General features: G+C 39.8%; 1 protein-coding gene across 1 annotated transcript in view; it reads right to left on the reverse strand.

The window, feature by feature from the left end:
• The window catches only part of mast1a (microtubule associated serine/threonine kinase 1a), a gene marked incomplete at its 5' end in the record, with an annotated part of 69,902 nt that overhangs the window by 43,035 nt on the left and 9,482 nt on the right, over positions 1 to 17,385 (reverse strand). The window contains one exon of the mRNA XM_084559248.1: positions 14,269 to 14,300. Within this exon, the coding sequence (XP_084415374.1) occupies positions 14,269 to 14,300 (32 nt within the window). The remainder of the gene's footprint in view (positions 1 to 14,268; positions 14,301 to 17,385) is intronic.

Raw genomic sequence — 17,385 nt, forward strand, 5'->3', positions numbered from 1 at the left:
ACAATAAACAAGCACCAATCAGCAGACAGATCAGGTTATAAACAAGCTGGTGAACACAGCAGAGGACTTAGCATTCAGAGACCAAAACAAAGCTGAAACAGAATGAGTTCCCCAAGACATGAATCTAAATGGGCTGGAAATGTAAATACACAACTCTTAGCTAAGGCACTAACAATTGAATTACAAAACCTTGATGTGTAAAATGTCAGCAGTGTTTTTATAGCTTGCCCTGCTGCCCTAACTGACCAATGCTTGGAAATTTGGTGAGTTGTTGGATCCAAAGCTAGCCAAAATACATTTAATTCAGTAATTTAGTCATCTCAATTCAATTTTATGTAATATAGCATTACTAACAATTCAAATTGTCTGAATATGCATTACAGAACCCAGAACCGGAAATCCAGAGAGCAAGCATAAGGTGGTGCCAAGGAAAAACTTTTAACAGAAACTTAAAAGCAGAACCCAGCTCATATGGAGGTTCTAATCTGCTTGAGGTCAGCTGCGTAGAGACAGAAATAAAAGAGGGAGGTGGGACAGAAGAGAAGGGAGGAGACAAGGAAGAGAGCAGCAGGGCACATGTTAGAAACCCATGTCTTTTTGTATGGACAACTATTCTTACTCAAACCTCCTCCTATGACTTCTGTGCTATTGGTAAATTTGATAATCTTATAAGCAGGATGCCTCCAAAATGAGTTCGGCAAAGCAACTTACAAGTATACAAACAGCAAACGACAGAGAAGCAGAAAGAGTTAAGAGCCATAACGTGACAGCCAGCAACTCCTGCCAGTGTTCCCTTCTCCAAATAATGAAACTCTGTCGCTGTGGCTGGTTCTGACGCTCCAGTCAGCCTGCTGCGGCAGGGTCAGAGGTTAAAGTTGTGGTAACGACTCGTGCAGAAGCTTTGACGAGCAATTAACCCCTCTGCAGGCTTTTGGCTTGAGTCGGGCCATTAGTCACTCTCTCCCACACACACACACCTGTGAATGTCCACACACACTCCTGGAAAAACACAGCATTTGCTCCCTAATACTGCCCCAAAACTGTTTAAGCTTGTTATGTTAATAAAACTTATACAAACAACGACACATAGAAATGGGTCATTAAGGTGGCACATTTAAATGCTTCCCCGGTACTGGCTTATACTCTCTAAGTAGATAGTTTAGACGTCACTTGTGAAAAAAAAAAAAAAAATATTGAATGTTCATCCCTGAAGGGAGAGAACAGCAACACTACAACAAAGCTGGTCCATAAATCTTCTCAATTGACGTGAATGTGCAGAATGATCCTTAAAAAAATGATGTGTATGTGTAATTTCACATGCACGCTGCACACCTCAACCTGGATGAAGGTGAATCACTGTATTCTGCTCTGAGCTATCACAGCTCATCAAATCAAGACATATATTTTGATGGGATTCTAGGGTTGGATCATACGGGCAAAATGTCTAATCACAATTTTTCTAGCCAGTTCTACTCAAATTAAATTGCTTGTACTCACTACATATTGAACTCCAGACCTCTAGTTGTGTAACTCATAGTTCCAAAAATGTATTTTGTTTAGAAATTATTACAAAAAGTTGCTTCTTTTCGAGCTGCTCCCAGTATCACATCTTGCTCTGTGGAATCAAATGTTTAATTATTTCTGGGTTTGTTCATTTCCTGTTTTATTTTGTAGTCACAACTCTCTGTCATTTCAGATGTCTTCAATCCCGTGTGGTTGCTGCCTCTGATGTGTTTCACCTGCGTCTCATTATTCCCCTTGTATTTAGTCTTAGCGTTTCCTTTAACTTTTTCTTCGTTACCTTTTGGACTTTGTATTTGCTTACTCTTTGACCTTTTAACCTCTACCTGAGTGCTGAGTCGTGCGTTTGAGTCCTCATCTACCAGTTCCTCGATATACCCAGAGCTTAAAAAAATACTTTCAGGAATTCTATAGAAAGACCAGTTCATTATTTTACCTATGCTCTTTATCAGTAATATAAACGTTCTGAGTCATTCACGCTCAGATAACAGAGCATATTGATTATAGCAAGTGATGAAAAAACAGAATAGAGAAAACAGATTCTAATGGAGCAGCTCCATGTTACACACAATCGATTAAAGGAACAGGCCGATTCTGATTAAACAAACAATATGGCCTAGTCACATATGATGAGGTGACCTCTTTGCAGGTGTTCTGGATGATGGCGACCCATGCTTTCCCTTCCTTCTCTGTGTGTGTATGTGGTGTGTCAGTCAGTGGCGTCATCTTCTGCTCTAAGTGCTGACTCACAGGGCAGAGAGGACACCAGACCTACCTGATGATTATGCCATCGATCCATCCGACCAGTATGACTCTCTCGCTCTCTCTCTCTCTCTCTCTCTCTCTCTCTCTCTCCCTCCCTCTTTTCCCAGGACCAATTAAATCCTGTTTACAACTGTGAGAAAGTGATGCTTTAAAAATCCTGACCAAAGACGGGTCCCCAGTTAGTGCATGCTTTTCTTACTGCCTCGGTCTGAAACATCCACTGCGACCTGGATGGATCCCAGACTTGGGAAAGTGTCCATATCAAGCTATGTGGGCAGATTTATCAAGCAGGAGGGATTTAGATTAAGATTGAGAGGATGACTAAGTGATACTGACAGACAGCAGATGAAAGAAACAGAGTCAAAGAAAAAGATAAATGATGATAAAGTTGAGACTAGGAGAAAATACAGCTGGACCGTCTTGATATTAGGGGTTGCTACAGGGGTTAGTCACATGACCTCCCTGTTGCTATGCCATCTAGTACAGACAGACATAAATAGAGGCTTTTGCTGAGAGACTAAGTAAGGCGAATAACAACGATGACAAAGTCGACCCAAATAACATCCGTAGCTTTTTATTTGTCAAGAAGACAAATAAAAAATCAAAGGAAGACAAAAGGAGGTCACAGAAAAAAAATACAGAATGAGTCACCTGGTTCCTTCAGGATTTTAGAGGAATAACATTGATTTGCGCAATTCATGCTGTGAATGAGGGATAATTCATTAACAGAAGAAAATATTTTGTATGTTGTGCTGTGATTCCTAAATACAGTAACTGACTGATCTGACTGATTATGTAATGAGCTGTTATTGATTAAAGACATGTGAATGAGAGATTCCGAGTCAAACTGACTAAACTACGGACCAGTTGGCTGAATGACAGATGTGCTGGTTGACATTCAGATTGACTTGAACTTGAGCTCCCCTCGACAGCTAACTTTTTAGTGCACTGAGCAAGTGTGATGATAAATAACATTAGGACAGTGAATTTTGTCAGGGCCTGGAGCTGTTTTAAATCCATTCACAAGGGAGGCCAGCTCAAACCAAGACAAGATTTATTATTGCACAACAAGAAGAAAACTTGACTCCAAGAAGTCATTGTACCAATTGTTACAAAAAGGACCAATGTTGTTACAACTTATCATCAATTTATCATTCTTTTTTAGATGTCTAAAATTAAACAGCTTGTTAAGAAAACTATATCAATACTGGGTGGGGGTTCCATTTTATTTATTTGATTTGAGGATAATTTCTACACATTCATGCGGCCAATATCCTGTTCTACTCTATGGTAAAAGGGTTCTACTGAATTCATATCAGATGACTGTGAAGGTCACTGAACGACTTTACTGGTCATAAAACCAGTTTAAGACGACTTTTGTTTTGTGACATTATATTGGAAGTAACCATCAGCAAGATGGGTAGGTTGCAGCCATAAGGGGAATTACATGGCCAGCAGCAATTCTCAGATAGGCTGTGGCATTCACACAATGGTTGAACGAGTGCCAAGAAAACATTTCTCACACTATTACACCACCATCAGCAGCCTGGACTGTTGATACAAGTTAAGTTTGGTTCATGGATTCATGGTGCTGAACAAATTCTGGCCAACCATCTATGCAGCTCAGCAGAAATCGAGCTTCATCAGATCAGGCTATGCAGTTCTCTGGCTGATCCCACATGATCAGCAGTTCCAGTTACTCAAACCAGCCACTCTGGCACTAACAGTAAGTGACTGAGATCATGTTTTTTCTCCATTCTGAAGCTATTCACCTTTTTCCGCAGTAATTGCACTGTAGATGCATAATTGGCTAATTGCAGAATTACATGAATTGTATAGATGTTTAGATGTATACTGCTCACTAAGAATATTTTTGAACCTGGAAAGGGGTCACGTCAGCTCAGCTTTAGTTTAGTTTCAAATTAGAGCTGCTGCATTGATGCACATCTTACAAACCACGTCTATGTCAATATCCAAGATGACGACTGAGAAATTTGGTGCCTAATAATGTGAAAATGCCTAAAACCAGATAAATATGGATGCATTAAGTCAGTGGACCTATTGCTACATTACAAAATTAATTTAATCCATAAAACTCTGCAAAAATGTCTTGTGATGAGAATGCATACAAGTCATTAACATCTGAAAATCACCATTCATTGAGATATCAGTCTCATATCAGTCTCAGACTATTATAATGCAGTCATGTGGCATTGAAAGATCTTCACAAAACACATCAGGACACAAGAAACATTCAGACATCTATTTTAGTCACATCACTTCTGTGTAGTTGAAGGTGTTGTCAGATGTCCTCTAAAAGTGTGAAAGTGTATCCTCAGGCACAGTGATGCAGCAGGAAGTTGTGGCTGAGCAGAAACCTATCTGGATCTTTCTGCATGTGTCTATCAGCTTCTCAATTGCTGATTTCCTGTTTGTCTGCATTACACTGGAAGCAGACAATGCAGCAGTGGCTGTGTCAGCGCTCTGCAGTAACTGTATGTGGAGACCTGAGAAGTGCTCTGAATCACCGCAATAATGACATTTCACCTTGTTCCCATCATGACCTCATTCGCTAAAACAAATGATCCGTAGCCATCACCTCATAAAAAATAAAAATGCTTTCTTCAGTGTGTAGGACTCATTTGCATAAGCAAAGAGTCTCACATCATGTCTAAGAGACATTAGAATGACTGTGGATTTGGATTCACAAGGAAGAAAGGGCACAGTCTCTATCTCTTAGAATGGGGTAACAGCTGCAAGCTACAGTATATATATACACACACACACACACATATATATAATATATATATATATATATATTGAAATTAGATATATCTTAAATAGCTTTCATTTGTGATGAAGCTACTGGACAATTTCCCTCAGAATAAATAAAGTATCTAGCAATAAAGGACAACACTAAAAGAGCAACAATGGTGCTTATGTAAGTTAGTTAGGCTTTGTTGTCCCCGAGGGAAATTCCAGCACTGCATCGTATTATCAAAAATAACAAACAGACATACATACGACTTAATTCATGATGATGGTGGTTGCTGGTGCAGCCTGTGACGGATGTGCATGCAGAGGCAGTTTAGAGGATGACAGTGTGACCCAGGTTATTTCCTGTAGCTAGAACTTACAGATGTTCCCTAAACGTCTCACATGCAAGGTATTGGTAGAAGGCTAGACTAGATAGGCAGACAACATAAGCCAAACCAAAAGACACAGCAGTGTTTGCATGCACATCAGCTATAAAAGGGCAGTGTAAAATTAGGCTAGTAGTAGGCTCAACAAGCTTCATCTCTCACAAAGCCATAATATCTGTGACAAGGAAAACAACACAAAATACGATTCTCTCAAAAAGTCACCTTGTGTAAGGTTGCTATAGCTGCAGACACATAAAGTCATTGCAAAGCCTTCTTAATTACAAATAATAAATAAATGCAACTCATGTTTTCAGGCTGTCATCCAGCTCAGGGCTGTATGTCATAAGTTGTCTTAGAGTGTCATCGTAATATCAGAGATACACCACAAACAGTCTGTGTGTTTTGGTTCAGGCTAGCCTGAACACCAGCCAGTAACAGATGGTGCTGTCATGGTACAAACAACAGGAGAAGAGGGGAGAGGAGCTTCCATGTTTAATGCTGAACATTTTCTGTTCCACACTTCACTTTACAGCTCCTTCATTAAAAATAAACAGCCAGTGCTACTGCTCAAACACTATATGACACTGAATCTCCAGCATCCATCTGCATCTGGTGCAGCATGGAAGTAGATAAGCCTATTCTTGTCTTTAACCTCATCTATGAACTGCTCACAATATCTGAGAAACAACTGCCATCCAGTGACATCTAAAAGCCTCTGAGTGTGCGCTCCATTGCTGCTATAGTTCATGCATTGACACTCAAGTAGATAATTGAGGCGCCTACTTCTGTCGAGGTATTAGATCCATCACTGCAATGTTTCCGCAATGAAGCTTTAAATACCTAGAATTACCTGTCGCAGAGACGGCAGCAACATCAGCAACATCAGCAGATGTTCACAGTATGAAACTACAATGTTTAATTAGAACAGAGATAGGCAATAAAAGCTGTTGCCCAGTAAGTCCAAGAAAAAAAGTGTAATCATTTTTAATGAAAGCTCTGTTTTTTTCAGCTTCACGTGTGATAAATAACACAGTGAGTGGGAAAAAATGTCTTATGTGTTGGTCATAAGTGGGATCATTTGCACTGTGCATCATGTATGAGTGTAATCATGTGTATGTGTGGGATAAGACTGGATGTACTGTGCATGAGTGAGATAATGTTCCTGGCAGGAAAGCCATTAAAAACCTCCTTCAGTTGTTTGTCATACATCTTCTGTACTTTAAATCTCCTGCCGTTTGTCTGTCTCGCTTTCATGATTTCAAAACACAAACAACAAACCTGGCAGACCTTAGCCTCAAGTGGTGAAAACGTGTGAGTCTATCATCATGGGTTCAGTTAACTCCGGTGGGCTACTCTTGAATGTAGGTTGAGCCACTACTTATAGCCCTGCCTTTTATCCCACCCCACTCTCTGCTTCCTGTGGCTCTGCTGCTGTCTCGGACCTCATGTTCTTTTTCTATTCCTCGTACACTTTCACCGTCTGCCTCTAGCTCAATCTGTTTGGAGTGGACACAAAGCATTATCTCTCTTAACTCCCACAGCCAGCCAAGAAAAAACACAAGCATTAACGCACAAAGAGAGCAAAGACAGAGACAGACAGCAATATAATTATAAAACAGAACAGAAGAGAAAGCAAGGATAAAAAAATATGGATGATATTTATAACACAGAATTAGGGATGGTTGAACATTTTCTAATGCATGTGCTGATACAATAAAGGAATTGTAGAACCACTACCATTAACAATAATGATTAAGATTCTCAGCCATCCATGTCATGGCATAGCTAAAACAAAGCTAAAACAAAGGTAATAGGATATGTTTGAGTTTTCCTCAAGACCTTTGAAGAACCCTTCACCACTCATAAAAGCTCTTGTTCACATCTAGACTGAAAAATAAATAAATAAATCAGAAGAGAAGAGGAAGCAGTTCTGGACCGAGCTGAAGAAGCCACTTGGATTATTGGTGGAATATCAGTTACCTTGATACCTACCATACCTGTTTTAGAACGAGCTTGGTTTTTCTGATTGCCAAAATAAAACTGAAAATTGGCAGATTGGTTGTGTCTCGTCAATAAAAACGAACAAATCTAACCAGACATCTGATGCCAACTTCCAGTGCTGGACAGTTTGCAATATTTATTGCTGGAGAACCGTCAGAGCCAAATAGCCAAACAAATATACAGACTCAGAGAGATGCTACTCATACTAATAAGTACAGCTGAAACTATTTGTCACTTACATAACATTTAAACAGAGACACAAGATATTAAGTCAAAAAATACAAAGTAAGATGTGCTCTCAGCATTTCCAAATTTGAGCGTTCAATCATTATTTTATATATATCTATTTGAAGACATCACCTTGGGCTCTTGGAGATCACAATGCTGTTTACAATTTTTTGACTGAACAGTTCATCACTTATCTGTATAAATACAACAGATTGAGCAATAATGAACATAATCTTTAGTTCCAATAACAGAACAGGTATAATCTCCACACGAGTGCTGTATAGATTAATACTCTGTCACACTACAGAGCACATGACAGAGTAAACAAATATGCACACAAATGTGCAGCACAAATATGGAAAGAACACAGCTGTTCTACACAAAACACACACAGACTGTAAACATACTAAGCTCATGTAAGGACAAGAACAAATACACATATACGGTCTCCTACAACAAACACGCGCTTAAACAAATATTCTAACGCACACGTGCTCTCTCGTAGACACATGCAGTGGCCAGCAGTTTGAGTGAACGGAGGCTTAACGCGTGTTCATATTCAGCGTATCCTGCTGTTCATTCCCTGCACAGTGGGAGCAACAGTGCAGACTCAAACTAATCCTCCCAAGATCAGAAAATAAGTAGACAGCTAACGGTAGGAGGGACAGAAAATAAAGGAGGAGAGGAGAGGAGAGGAGAGGAGAGGAGAGGAGAAAATAAGGAGAGAGGGAGAGAAGTGAAGAGAAAGACAGACCAGGAACAAGGAGCTGTGCCAAACAGACAGCAATCTAGCACTGCCCACTGTTGGCTTTCTGCTATACAAGGACTCCCATGACACTGAAAATAATGCTTTCACTTCATAAAGCTATCTCTGACACGCAGACTGCAAAACCAAGCACACACGCACACGCACACCTTTCAGTGTACGTGAAGAGAGAGAAAGACAAGCTCACAACCCATAACCCAAAGCAGAATAAATCCTCCTGCACATGTGCATTACAATAAAAGCCCGGGGTATAAAAACACACTGTGTGTGGCAAGTCTATTGCTGTAGTATATTAGAAAACACAGGTTGACACACACACAGTATGCGCAAGTAAATCATATAAATTAAAAATATTACAAATGTCAGATATAAACATGCACTGTGCGCACATATTCACATGCAAGCACCATATTGCTGAAGCTAAATGGAGACAGGGAGACAACTGTGAGACAGCATGATAGCTGGCAGGGACAACGGAAACATCATGGAAAAACACAACAGCCTCCTCAGATGAATGAACACGTACTAAACAACGGCAGGGCACCACACCGGTCACAAAGACGGCACGTTGACAGATTGTCGGCGTTTACCTTTTAGTGCGTCGAAACATGTCGCTAGCAGCACAGGCTGTGTTGGCAGATGAACATGAGAGCAGCTGAGCCTCCACACGTACACACAGAAATAAAACACACACATACAGACACACACACACACAAACACTGAGCAGTCAAGAAGCTGCGATTACGCTCCACGGTGGCATCTCAGCTTCCTCTGGCCAGTTAAACATACACGCGCGCTCTCTGTGATGTGTCGCCGTGACTCTCTACACGTGCCTTCAGGAGTGTGCGTGAGAGAGAGCAGAGAGGTTTGGAAATGTCATCTGTGTTACAGATGGTGAAAGCAGGAATTAAAATGAGAAGCGGATTGGGTGGCAGAGGGGATGGGGCAGTGGGTGCAAGGAGAGGAGGGGGAGGGTTCAGTGGAAGATATGCAGTATGAATGAGAGAGACAGAGAGAGAGAGAGAGAGAGAGAGCATTTGGAAGAAAGCAAGCGAGAATGCAAGAATGAATCAGAGCCAATCAAAGGTGAAGAGATGAGTGAGCAATGACCCAGAGACTAATGTGAATGACAGAGAGAAAGAGAGGAGGGACAGTACAAGGTGGTTTTCATGTGGGTGTTATTACGTGTGGAAGCTACACCTTGCACATGAGCATGGTTATACTGTTAATGATAAGGATATGAACAGTGACATCCTATAATTTTCTTTTGGTCAACAAATCCCAAGAAAACAAAGACTAACACTGAACCGATAAACCCTGCTAACTTGTACTGCCTGTTTTCATCACCATTTCAAAGAATTAATACATTTGTATGGTAATGATCAGCCATTCATAGCTCAGACTTAGATGTTTTTATAGCTAATCAAAGCTATACACCAGGAGTGCACATTAGAATAAAAATTACGTTTCACTTACTCCCAACAGCAGCTATACAGAGACTGAAAAAAAAAAAAAAAAAACAACAATAATAGAAGCTTTTAGTTATTTACCACCACAGATGCAAGGAACAAGTATGCTCGGAGTGCCATAGTCAGTGCACACTGAGAGGCAGATAAACACAGTACTGATTTTGAGGTTTTTGATGTATTAACAGTGAAAAGAAATAAACAGAAAATCTATGTCAGCCTCTAAAATGCACACAAAAATACACAGGCTATTGTTCCTAAGATGTGAAATGCCACAATGGATGAGCTCTGGCATGGTCTATTTGCCCTAGCGATCACAGGTGCAGATCCAGCAATGCCCAGTCAAGAGACATGTCATTTCTGAATGCGCGTGTATATGTGTGCGCCCTTCCGCCTTCCCTTTGAAACAAACCCACCAAATGTTAAAGCTGACGTGGGGTGACAGTTGCACAGTAGTGCCGAGGGGAGTAATTCAATAATGGATGCCATCTCTAATGTGGGAGTCTGGATGGATAAAATATACATGGGCGAGAGGAGACGGGGAGAAGGGTAGAAGGGGGGGTGATATCAGTGAAACACAGTGGGGGGGTCACAGACAGGGGTGGGTGGCATGATATCATGTAGAAGACACAATGGTGGTGTCTGTGGATCTAATAGAAGAGTTTTCTGAAGCATATTTTTGGGATATCAGTCTTTGAGTCTACTACAGAGTCATTAAAGCTACAGTACAAGACTCCAGCTCCACCCACAGGAGAGAGTATGCCGAAAAACCTGATGGCAGCATCAAGCAGGGGGATTGTAGTGAGGGCAGAGAGCTGACTGTAAAGCTCCAGCTCTAGTTTCTCCTTCATGTCATGCTGTGACATCTGCCACCCCGCCCCACGGGTCAGAGGTCAGGGACAAAGCACACACAATGAGAGTAGGCAGGGACACACGCTCAAGTCCTGCAGAGCACACACACAAAAGCATGCGGCTAAATCGAGTGTAGTAGCAAACTGCATAAAGATGCACATTAAATACCCCAGGCATGTATAAGCTAGGAACAGACTACTGTTGGCAGACAGTGCCTCAACCCAGAGTAAGATGTGTACAGAATACTAAGCAGACAGGGAAATATAAAAATAATTAAGTAAAAAAAAAAACTCAGCTCTTTACATGGAATTAACGGCATACATCATATTAACAAAACACGGTGACTTCCAGCACTGTCACTGCAACAATAACAGTTTACTTTACAAACTGACTGAGTTAGGCGATTAATATTCTGCTCACACAGAACAAATGTGGGCAAAAAAATGGGAGGAGGATGAGTATGGCTTTGGACTACAGCAATTTCAGAAAAAGATTTCAAAACTTGAAATGATGACGACAAAGTGTGAACGTTTTATGGAAAATTGCAACTCTCTCCATGTCCAAAGACATTTTCGGACAACAATTTGAGCACACATATGACACTTCCAAATTCTGCCTGATTGTGGAATGCTTTTTGTAGCATTAGCAGCAGCAGCAAAAGGGAGTAGTGAGGAGGAATTAAGCTGGAGCAAAAAGAACACTGGCAGAAGAAAATCTCCCAAACTAAAGTCATGTCACCGTTTGATTGTACTCGTTTTACTTTTTTGTTTAGCCTTGTTTTCAAGCCAGGTACCAAAAAAAAATAAATCGGGAAAAGGACAAGAGTAAAAGGATGATATAAAAACACTGTGCAGGGGAAAGAAAGAGGGGACTTAATTTCAGCACCATGGACAGAGACTTACATACAGTTTAGGACATGTTTACCTGCTAGAAACATTATGATGATAAGACTTTTCTTATACATGTACCACAAATAAAAATGTTTCAGTTTGGTCAAACCTCTCTGCATGATTTCCCTCCCACTCACTCCTAAATGGTACCAAAAACATCTCCAGAGGATTCTAATTTAGTCTCAGAAAGTAATATATCCCTTTGGAGAAGCTGACTGTATCAGTCAGTGAGAAGTCAGTTGTGTTTTATATTAGCCAAAGAAGGCTAATATGTGGTTTTGATGTTGACACTATGAAGGATTTTCCATTAATCATTTCATTCAAGAGCAACATTAGAGCAAAGGTTACGCATAAGATGGTAAATGGTAAATGGCCTTGCTTTTATATAGCTCTTTTCTACCTATTGGTACTCAAAGCGCTTTACAGTCTCAGACACATCTACCCATTCGTTCACACAAGCATACACACATTCACACACCAGTGCCACGCACTGGGAGCAACTGGGGGTTCAGTGTCTTGCTCAAGGACACTTTGGCATGTGGCACGTTCCGGGGATCGAACCGCTAACCCTCTGGTTCGTGGACAACCCGCTCTACCTACTGAGCCACAGCCGCCAATAAGAGGGTTTCTTTCTTATAAGATAGTAATGGTTTCCACAATGTCATCTACAAAATAACACTTCAAACAACGGCTAATAATTAGAAGTTTGTGAGGTCAACTGCAACAGTGACTGATTTAACTGAAGTACACTCAGCTATCATGGATGTGCAGATTTATTTCAAACTCAGAAAAACTTAAAAATGCAATGACTCCCAGGTAGGTTCTCTCAGGTACAGATTCATAGCTTCCACAATGATCATCTGACAACAACCTTTTAAACTGCTTTCTGCTGTCACTAAGTTAGGGTGGTACTCAATTAGAGTAGCTTTGTACTATTCACATTTTACATAAATTCTTATTTGTCTCATATTGTCTCATGTTATTTTGGCCCTCAGTATAGCCTCTGCCAAAAAGGGAACAGAATAGCACCAGGCTCTTTAAGGCCCCACTCCACAAAACTTCACTTTCTTCTTATTGGTAGACTTTGATGAAGTCTTTGCCTGTGAGGACTGACTCAACGTCGATGAACTTAAATGGCACCATCTCAAATCCATCGCATGTGTTTAAGCCGAGCAGCAGTTCCTGAAATGGCCACCTGAGATGTGAGTCAATCCCTGTAGATCTCTATGTTAAAATGATGAACATAAATAATTTACAGCTTGGTATTAAAAACTATTTTAGTCTATACAGCTAAATTCTCCATTCGTGAACACTGTGCGGGGGATGATTTTTGAAATATAAATCTAAAATTAAATCGCATAAAGGCTTAAAGTTATGTATAAATTAAGTTGTGGGTGCCATCACAGGTTTCTAGCTGCCTGCCTCAGCAACACCTGCCCACCTCAGCTCCACTCACACTCCACCTCTTTGTTCATTTTTGGACTAAGTGGGAGTTAGACGCATCCGGGCAAATCCAAGATGGCAGATTCCCCACACTGAGCTTCAAAAAGGCTCTTTAAGAATCCTATGGGTGATCTCAAAGAGGGTTCATCCACCTTTATATACAGACAAATCTGAATAAGAATATGAGCAGTGACAGTGCCAAGATCAGCAACAACAAAGAATATAGGAGGACACCTCTGTTTGGAAAATATTACCCTCATTACCTGCCTGTTTATTGTGTGGATATTTGCATGCTGGAGTACATTAAACACCTATAATAATACTCAAATAGACTTATTATGTGATATGTGCCCATTTCAACAAATAAGACATTAGTCTCACTAAACATTTGCAGCAAGCACAAAAGAAGAAGAAATTGTCGGAATCCAAGTGTTCAGAGTGATCTGAAGCCTGAGCTTTTGGTTTCTTTTACATAGTGTATGTTTACCTCATTATTTGAGACTAACATTAGATATGTCATAAAATGAAAAAGCTAAATTCCCTTTAACATGCTTAATGAGTGTAATACTAATATAATTAGGATTAGGTTTAATGAAATAAACTCTATCAATGATGGTAGGAATATTAAAGGGAAGAGTAGAAAATTAACTTTCTGACGTCTTAATAAACCTTCCTAAATTCCTACATCCACACAGGGCATTGAGGTCACACCATAGCTCTCATGCTGCTGAACTTTCATTGCACAGCTCACTGGTGCAACAGACTGGGCCAATGGATAATAAGCTCTGTGAGTGAAAGGGCTCATGCAAGGCTAAAATGTGCTGCTGTCTGAAGACAAGGCTCCCACTGCACAATAATGACACTTAACCATGGCTTCTAATGAATAAATAAAAAAGCTGGAAGGATGTCAAAAATATTCTATCCTCTGCTGTCTATGCCCGTCAGCTCAGAAAACAACTTGGTTTCATATTGAGTTCTTGCTTTAATATTAATATTTTGTGAGATCCCACTAAAATCAAGTCAAGTCAGTTACTTCCAGGTGCTGTCCATATAATTTTCTGACTTTCCCTGTAAGGTAACTACCTCAGCTATTTTGGGGAAGTTGTGCCCACACACTGCAGACCCTATAGAGAAAAGAACAGAAATCTATGAAGATAAAATATATAGAGGAATTTATATAAAGTTAAACTTACCTGCTACTTTTTCGGGGCAGAGGTAGATCCTTCTGGTGAGAAAGGGAAAACAAGGGAGAAAAAGAGGAAGAGAGAAGACAGATGAGACAGGTTAGATGAGTTTCAGATCACAACAAGCAATCTGTTTCTATAATGTCTCATTATATTACACTGTAAACAGAGTTTCAATCAAGACTGAAACAGATTGAAGTAATCATACTGATATAATTGCTTAATGAAGGAAAGCCATTACTGAATTTATTGTCGCAGAACGGATTTTATTGGTAATGTCTTCTCCATATTCATCACCTCATATATTTCACTGGTGATTTTAATCCTTCCTGTAAAGCACTTTGTTATTTCTTAGAAAATACACAGGGTGCATATAAATCTATTTCATTGAAGGTCAAACCATAGACTGATACGCTGGTTGTGTGCAGCCTTCATGGATTTCTATGGTTACAGAGGAAATGTATCTTGCAATTTGTGCCATTTTGTCACAGAAGATGGTGGCTATAGTTTGGACATGAGACGCTTTCTTTGAAATGTTTTTTTCTGAAGGATTGTTGTGGATCAAAAGATGTCAAAAAAATGCAGTATGCCACATGAATATGAATAAACTGTATAAATAATTGTGTAAACAGTTTTTTCCCCTCTAATTCACGTTGCTTTAATCCTGCAATACATAACTTGGGTTGCAAAACAGAGTGGATCACACTCTGTGTAGTTTGTTTATTCACTCAAACTTCTGTTTTCCTTCAAACCCCCACATTGTCTGTGTTTATATGGATGGACACTAGTTTTCCACTAATAATAATAATAATAATGATGGGAATAATAACCCAAGCAGAATAAAGATGTTGGAGCAGACTGAACCGATCCAGGCGCATCAAAAGGAATTTTCAAATGGTGACGTAAAGCTTTGAAAATCCATTGATTAGAAAACACTAATAATCATGGAAACGCTTCATCTGAACATTTTTCTCAGGGTGAATGAAGCCAAAATTGATGTAGGCAGGACAGTTGAAAAAGTCAAATAATTTTTATTGTCTTTTATATATAACAAACTCACTGTTTTTAATAATGTTGGGTAAAAAAAATGCTTCTTCTTTTGTTATATTTCTGGCAGATGTTTCACTCCTCAGAAGGCAGAACCACTTCACACATGTCAAAAACAGTTATTCTGATTGACATTTTAGGGCACATCCATCGTATCAAGTCATATTATTTAACTTCCATGTAAAAAGTTAAGTTTCAATTTCTAATCAAAATCATATTAATCACTGACAAAATATTGTCCATGTAAACACAATCAGCATTTAACAAAAATTATAAACAGTTTTGTTTGTGTATGCTGGATGAAGATAACGGGGCAATGTTGCAATTTCCAGGTTTACTTCGTGTTGATGTTGTCTGTGCAATTCTCTGTCTATGTCTGACGTGAGTGAGAAACAGTTTGAAAGCTGATCCCTCCTAAGTGCTCAGAGGCCTCAGGGCCTCAGGGCTTCAGGAACCAGCAGGTTGAGTGGAGCCAAAGCCAATTCTGTTGCTGCTATATTTATGACACTGAGAAACAACATTAAGGACTCTGATGTAATTAGGATCTACTAGGATGAATCTGTATGCTGCTTGTTGCCCATCTATTCCCAATTTAAAACCATTTAACATTCAGTATGGGTAAGATCAGGTTACATTCAATTTCTGTTGTCAGCCTGTTCTGCACCATTTAATGGGCTATTTTCTTCTGCTCAGTGGTTCTAAAAAGATATCATCATTAGATGTTTTTCACTCAAAAAGGATTTAATGACATAGAGCCATGTCAGTGAATAGAAATGAATCCAAGTGACTGACAACAAAAAGGTCACAAGACAGGAGAGAAAAATGGGCAAAAACCAGAGAATGCATAAGCCATTCCAGAGGTTTTCAACCTGAAAATGATTTCCCTCCCTCTATTGCATTGTCCATGTAAAAGTAAACAGGCATTACAAAAACCCAGTTGATGTAACATGACTTGACAGTTGGAGCCATCGTCTCCAAACAGTCTCAACTACTCAACAACTCAGCTAACCAAACTCACTCAGTTCCAGTGCTGTGAAGTATAAACACTTCCCCCAAGTATAAAACTTCAACATTCCTGTCTTAATACAGAATACTAGTTAATACAGGGCCCATTTTGAACATCTGTATTTTTCTAACGGTTCTTTCTATTTTGATGCAAACCTGCTCTAGTTAAAGCTAAGACCAAGTAGTGTCCAAATTCACTCCCACACACATTGCTGTTTAAAAGGCATGTTGAAGAAATAATCATTATAATTATCCCTCTTAGGAGTGAAACAGGTGCTGTGTACATGCAGCAACTTGAAAAGTGCTACTCTGCACAACTTATAAGAATAATATGTCAGTGTCATGCAAAACAGGCTCAGTCACATTCTTGCACTGAGAGTAAAATGAGAAGACAGGTACCACTCTCACTCTTTGTGTGTTAAGTATGGAACACTAAATTGTTATGCTAAACTAAGCTAATAATCTCCACACTGTAGCTTCATATTTACAATGACAAGAGATTTGTGTCAGTCTCCTTCATCTAACTAAACTTTATTATGAATGTGAATAAGCACTTTTTATTTAAATGTCAAAGTGCTACTTAGAACTAAGATAGAAAATTAAAATACACCTAGTGACATCATCTATCGTACTGAGCTCTTTCTGGGATGCTAATACTGTAAGGTCCATGTTGATGAGGAAGTGAGCGCCACCAGGATGACTCAGAGAGTGCACCACAGGAGTCTTGCGTGTGTGTGTGTGTGTGTGTGTGTGTGTGTGGGTGTGTGTGTGTGTGTGTGTGTGTGTGAATATGGGGCGATAAGGGTGGCTAATGGATAAAAGTCCAACACCTGGTCCCTCTCCAATAGACAGCTACTGTATAGTGTTGCCATGTTACTGGTTACGGCAGCATTTCTGGGAACAGAATTCGCCTCACTTCAAGTGACCATGAAATCCTGGGGAAGTTCTCAGTAGTGTTCCTTTGCTTGCAACAAAAACCTTTAAGTAAAGTAGTAGCAGTATAAATGTGGACCTTCAAGCATAGAAAGCTAAAAGATATGTTCAGACAGTATAAAGGTGCTTTCTAGTTGACAG

The sequence above is a fragment of the Chelon labrosus genome, assembly GCF_963514085.1.
Source record: "Chelon labrosus genome assembly, chromosome: 2".
NCBI classification, from domain to species: domain Eukaryota; kingdom Metazoa; phylum Chordata; class Actinopteri; order Mugiliformes; family Mugilidae; genus Chelon; species Chelon labrosus.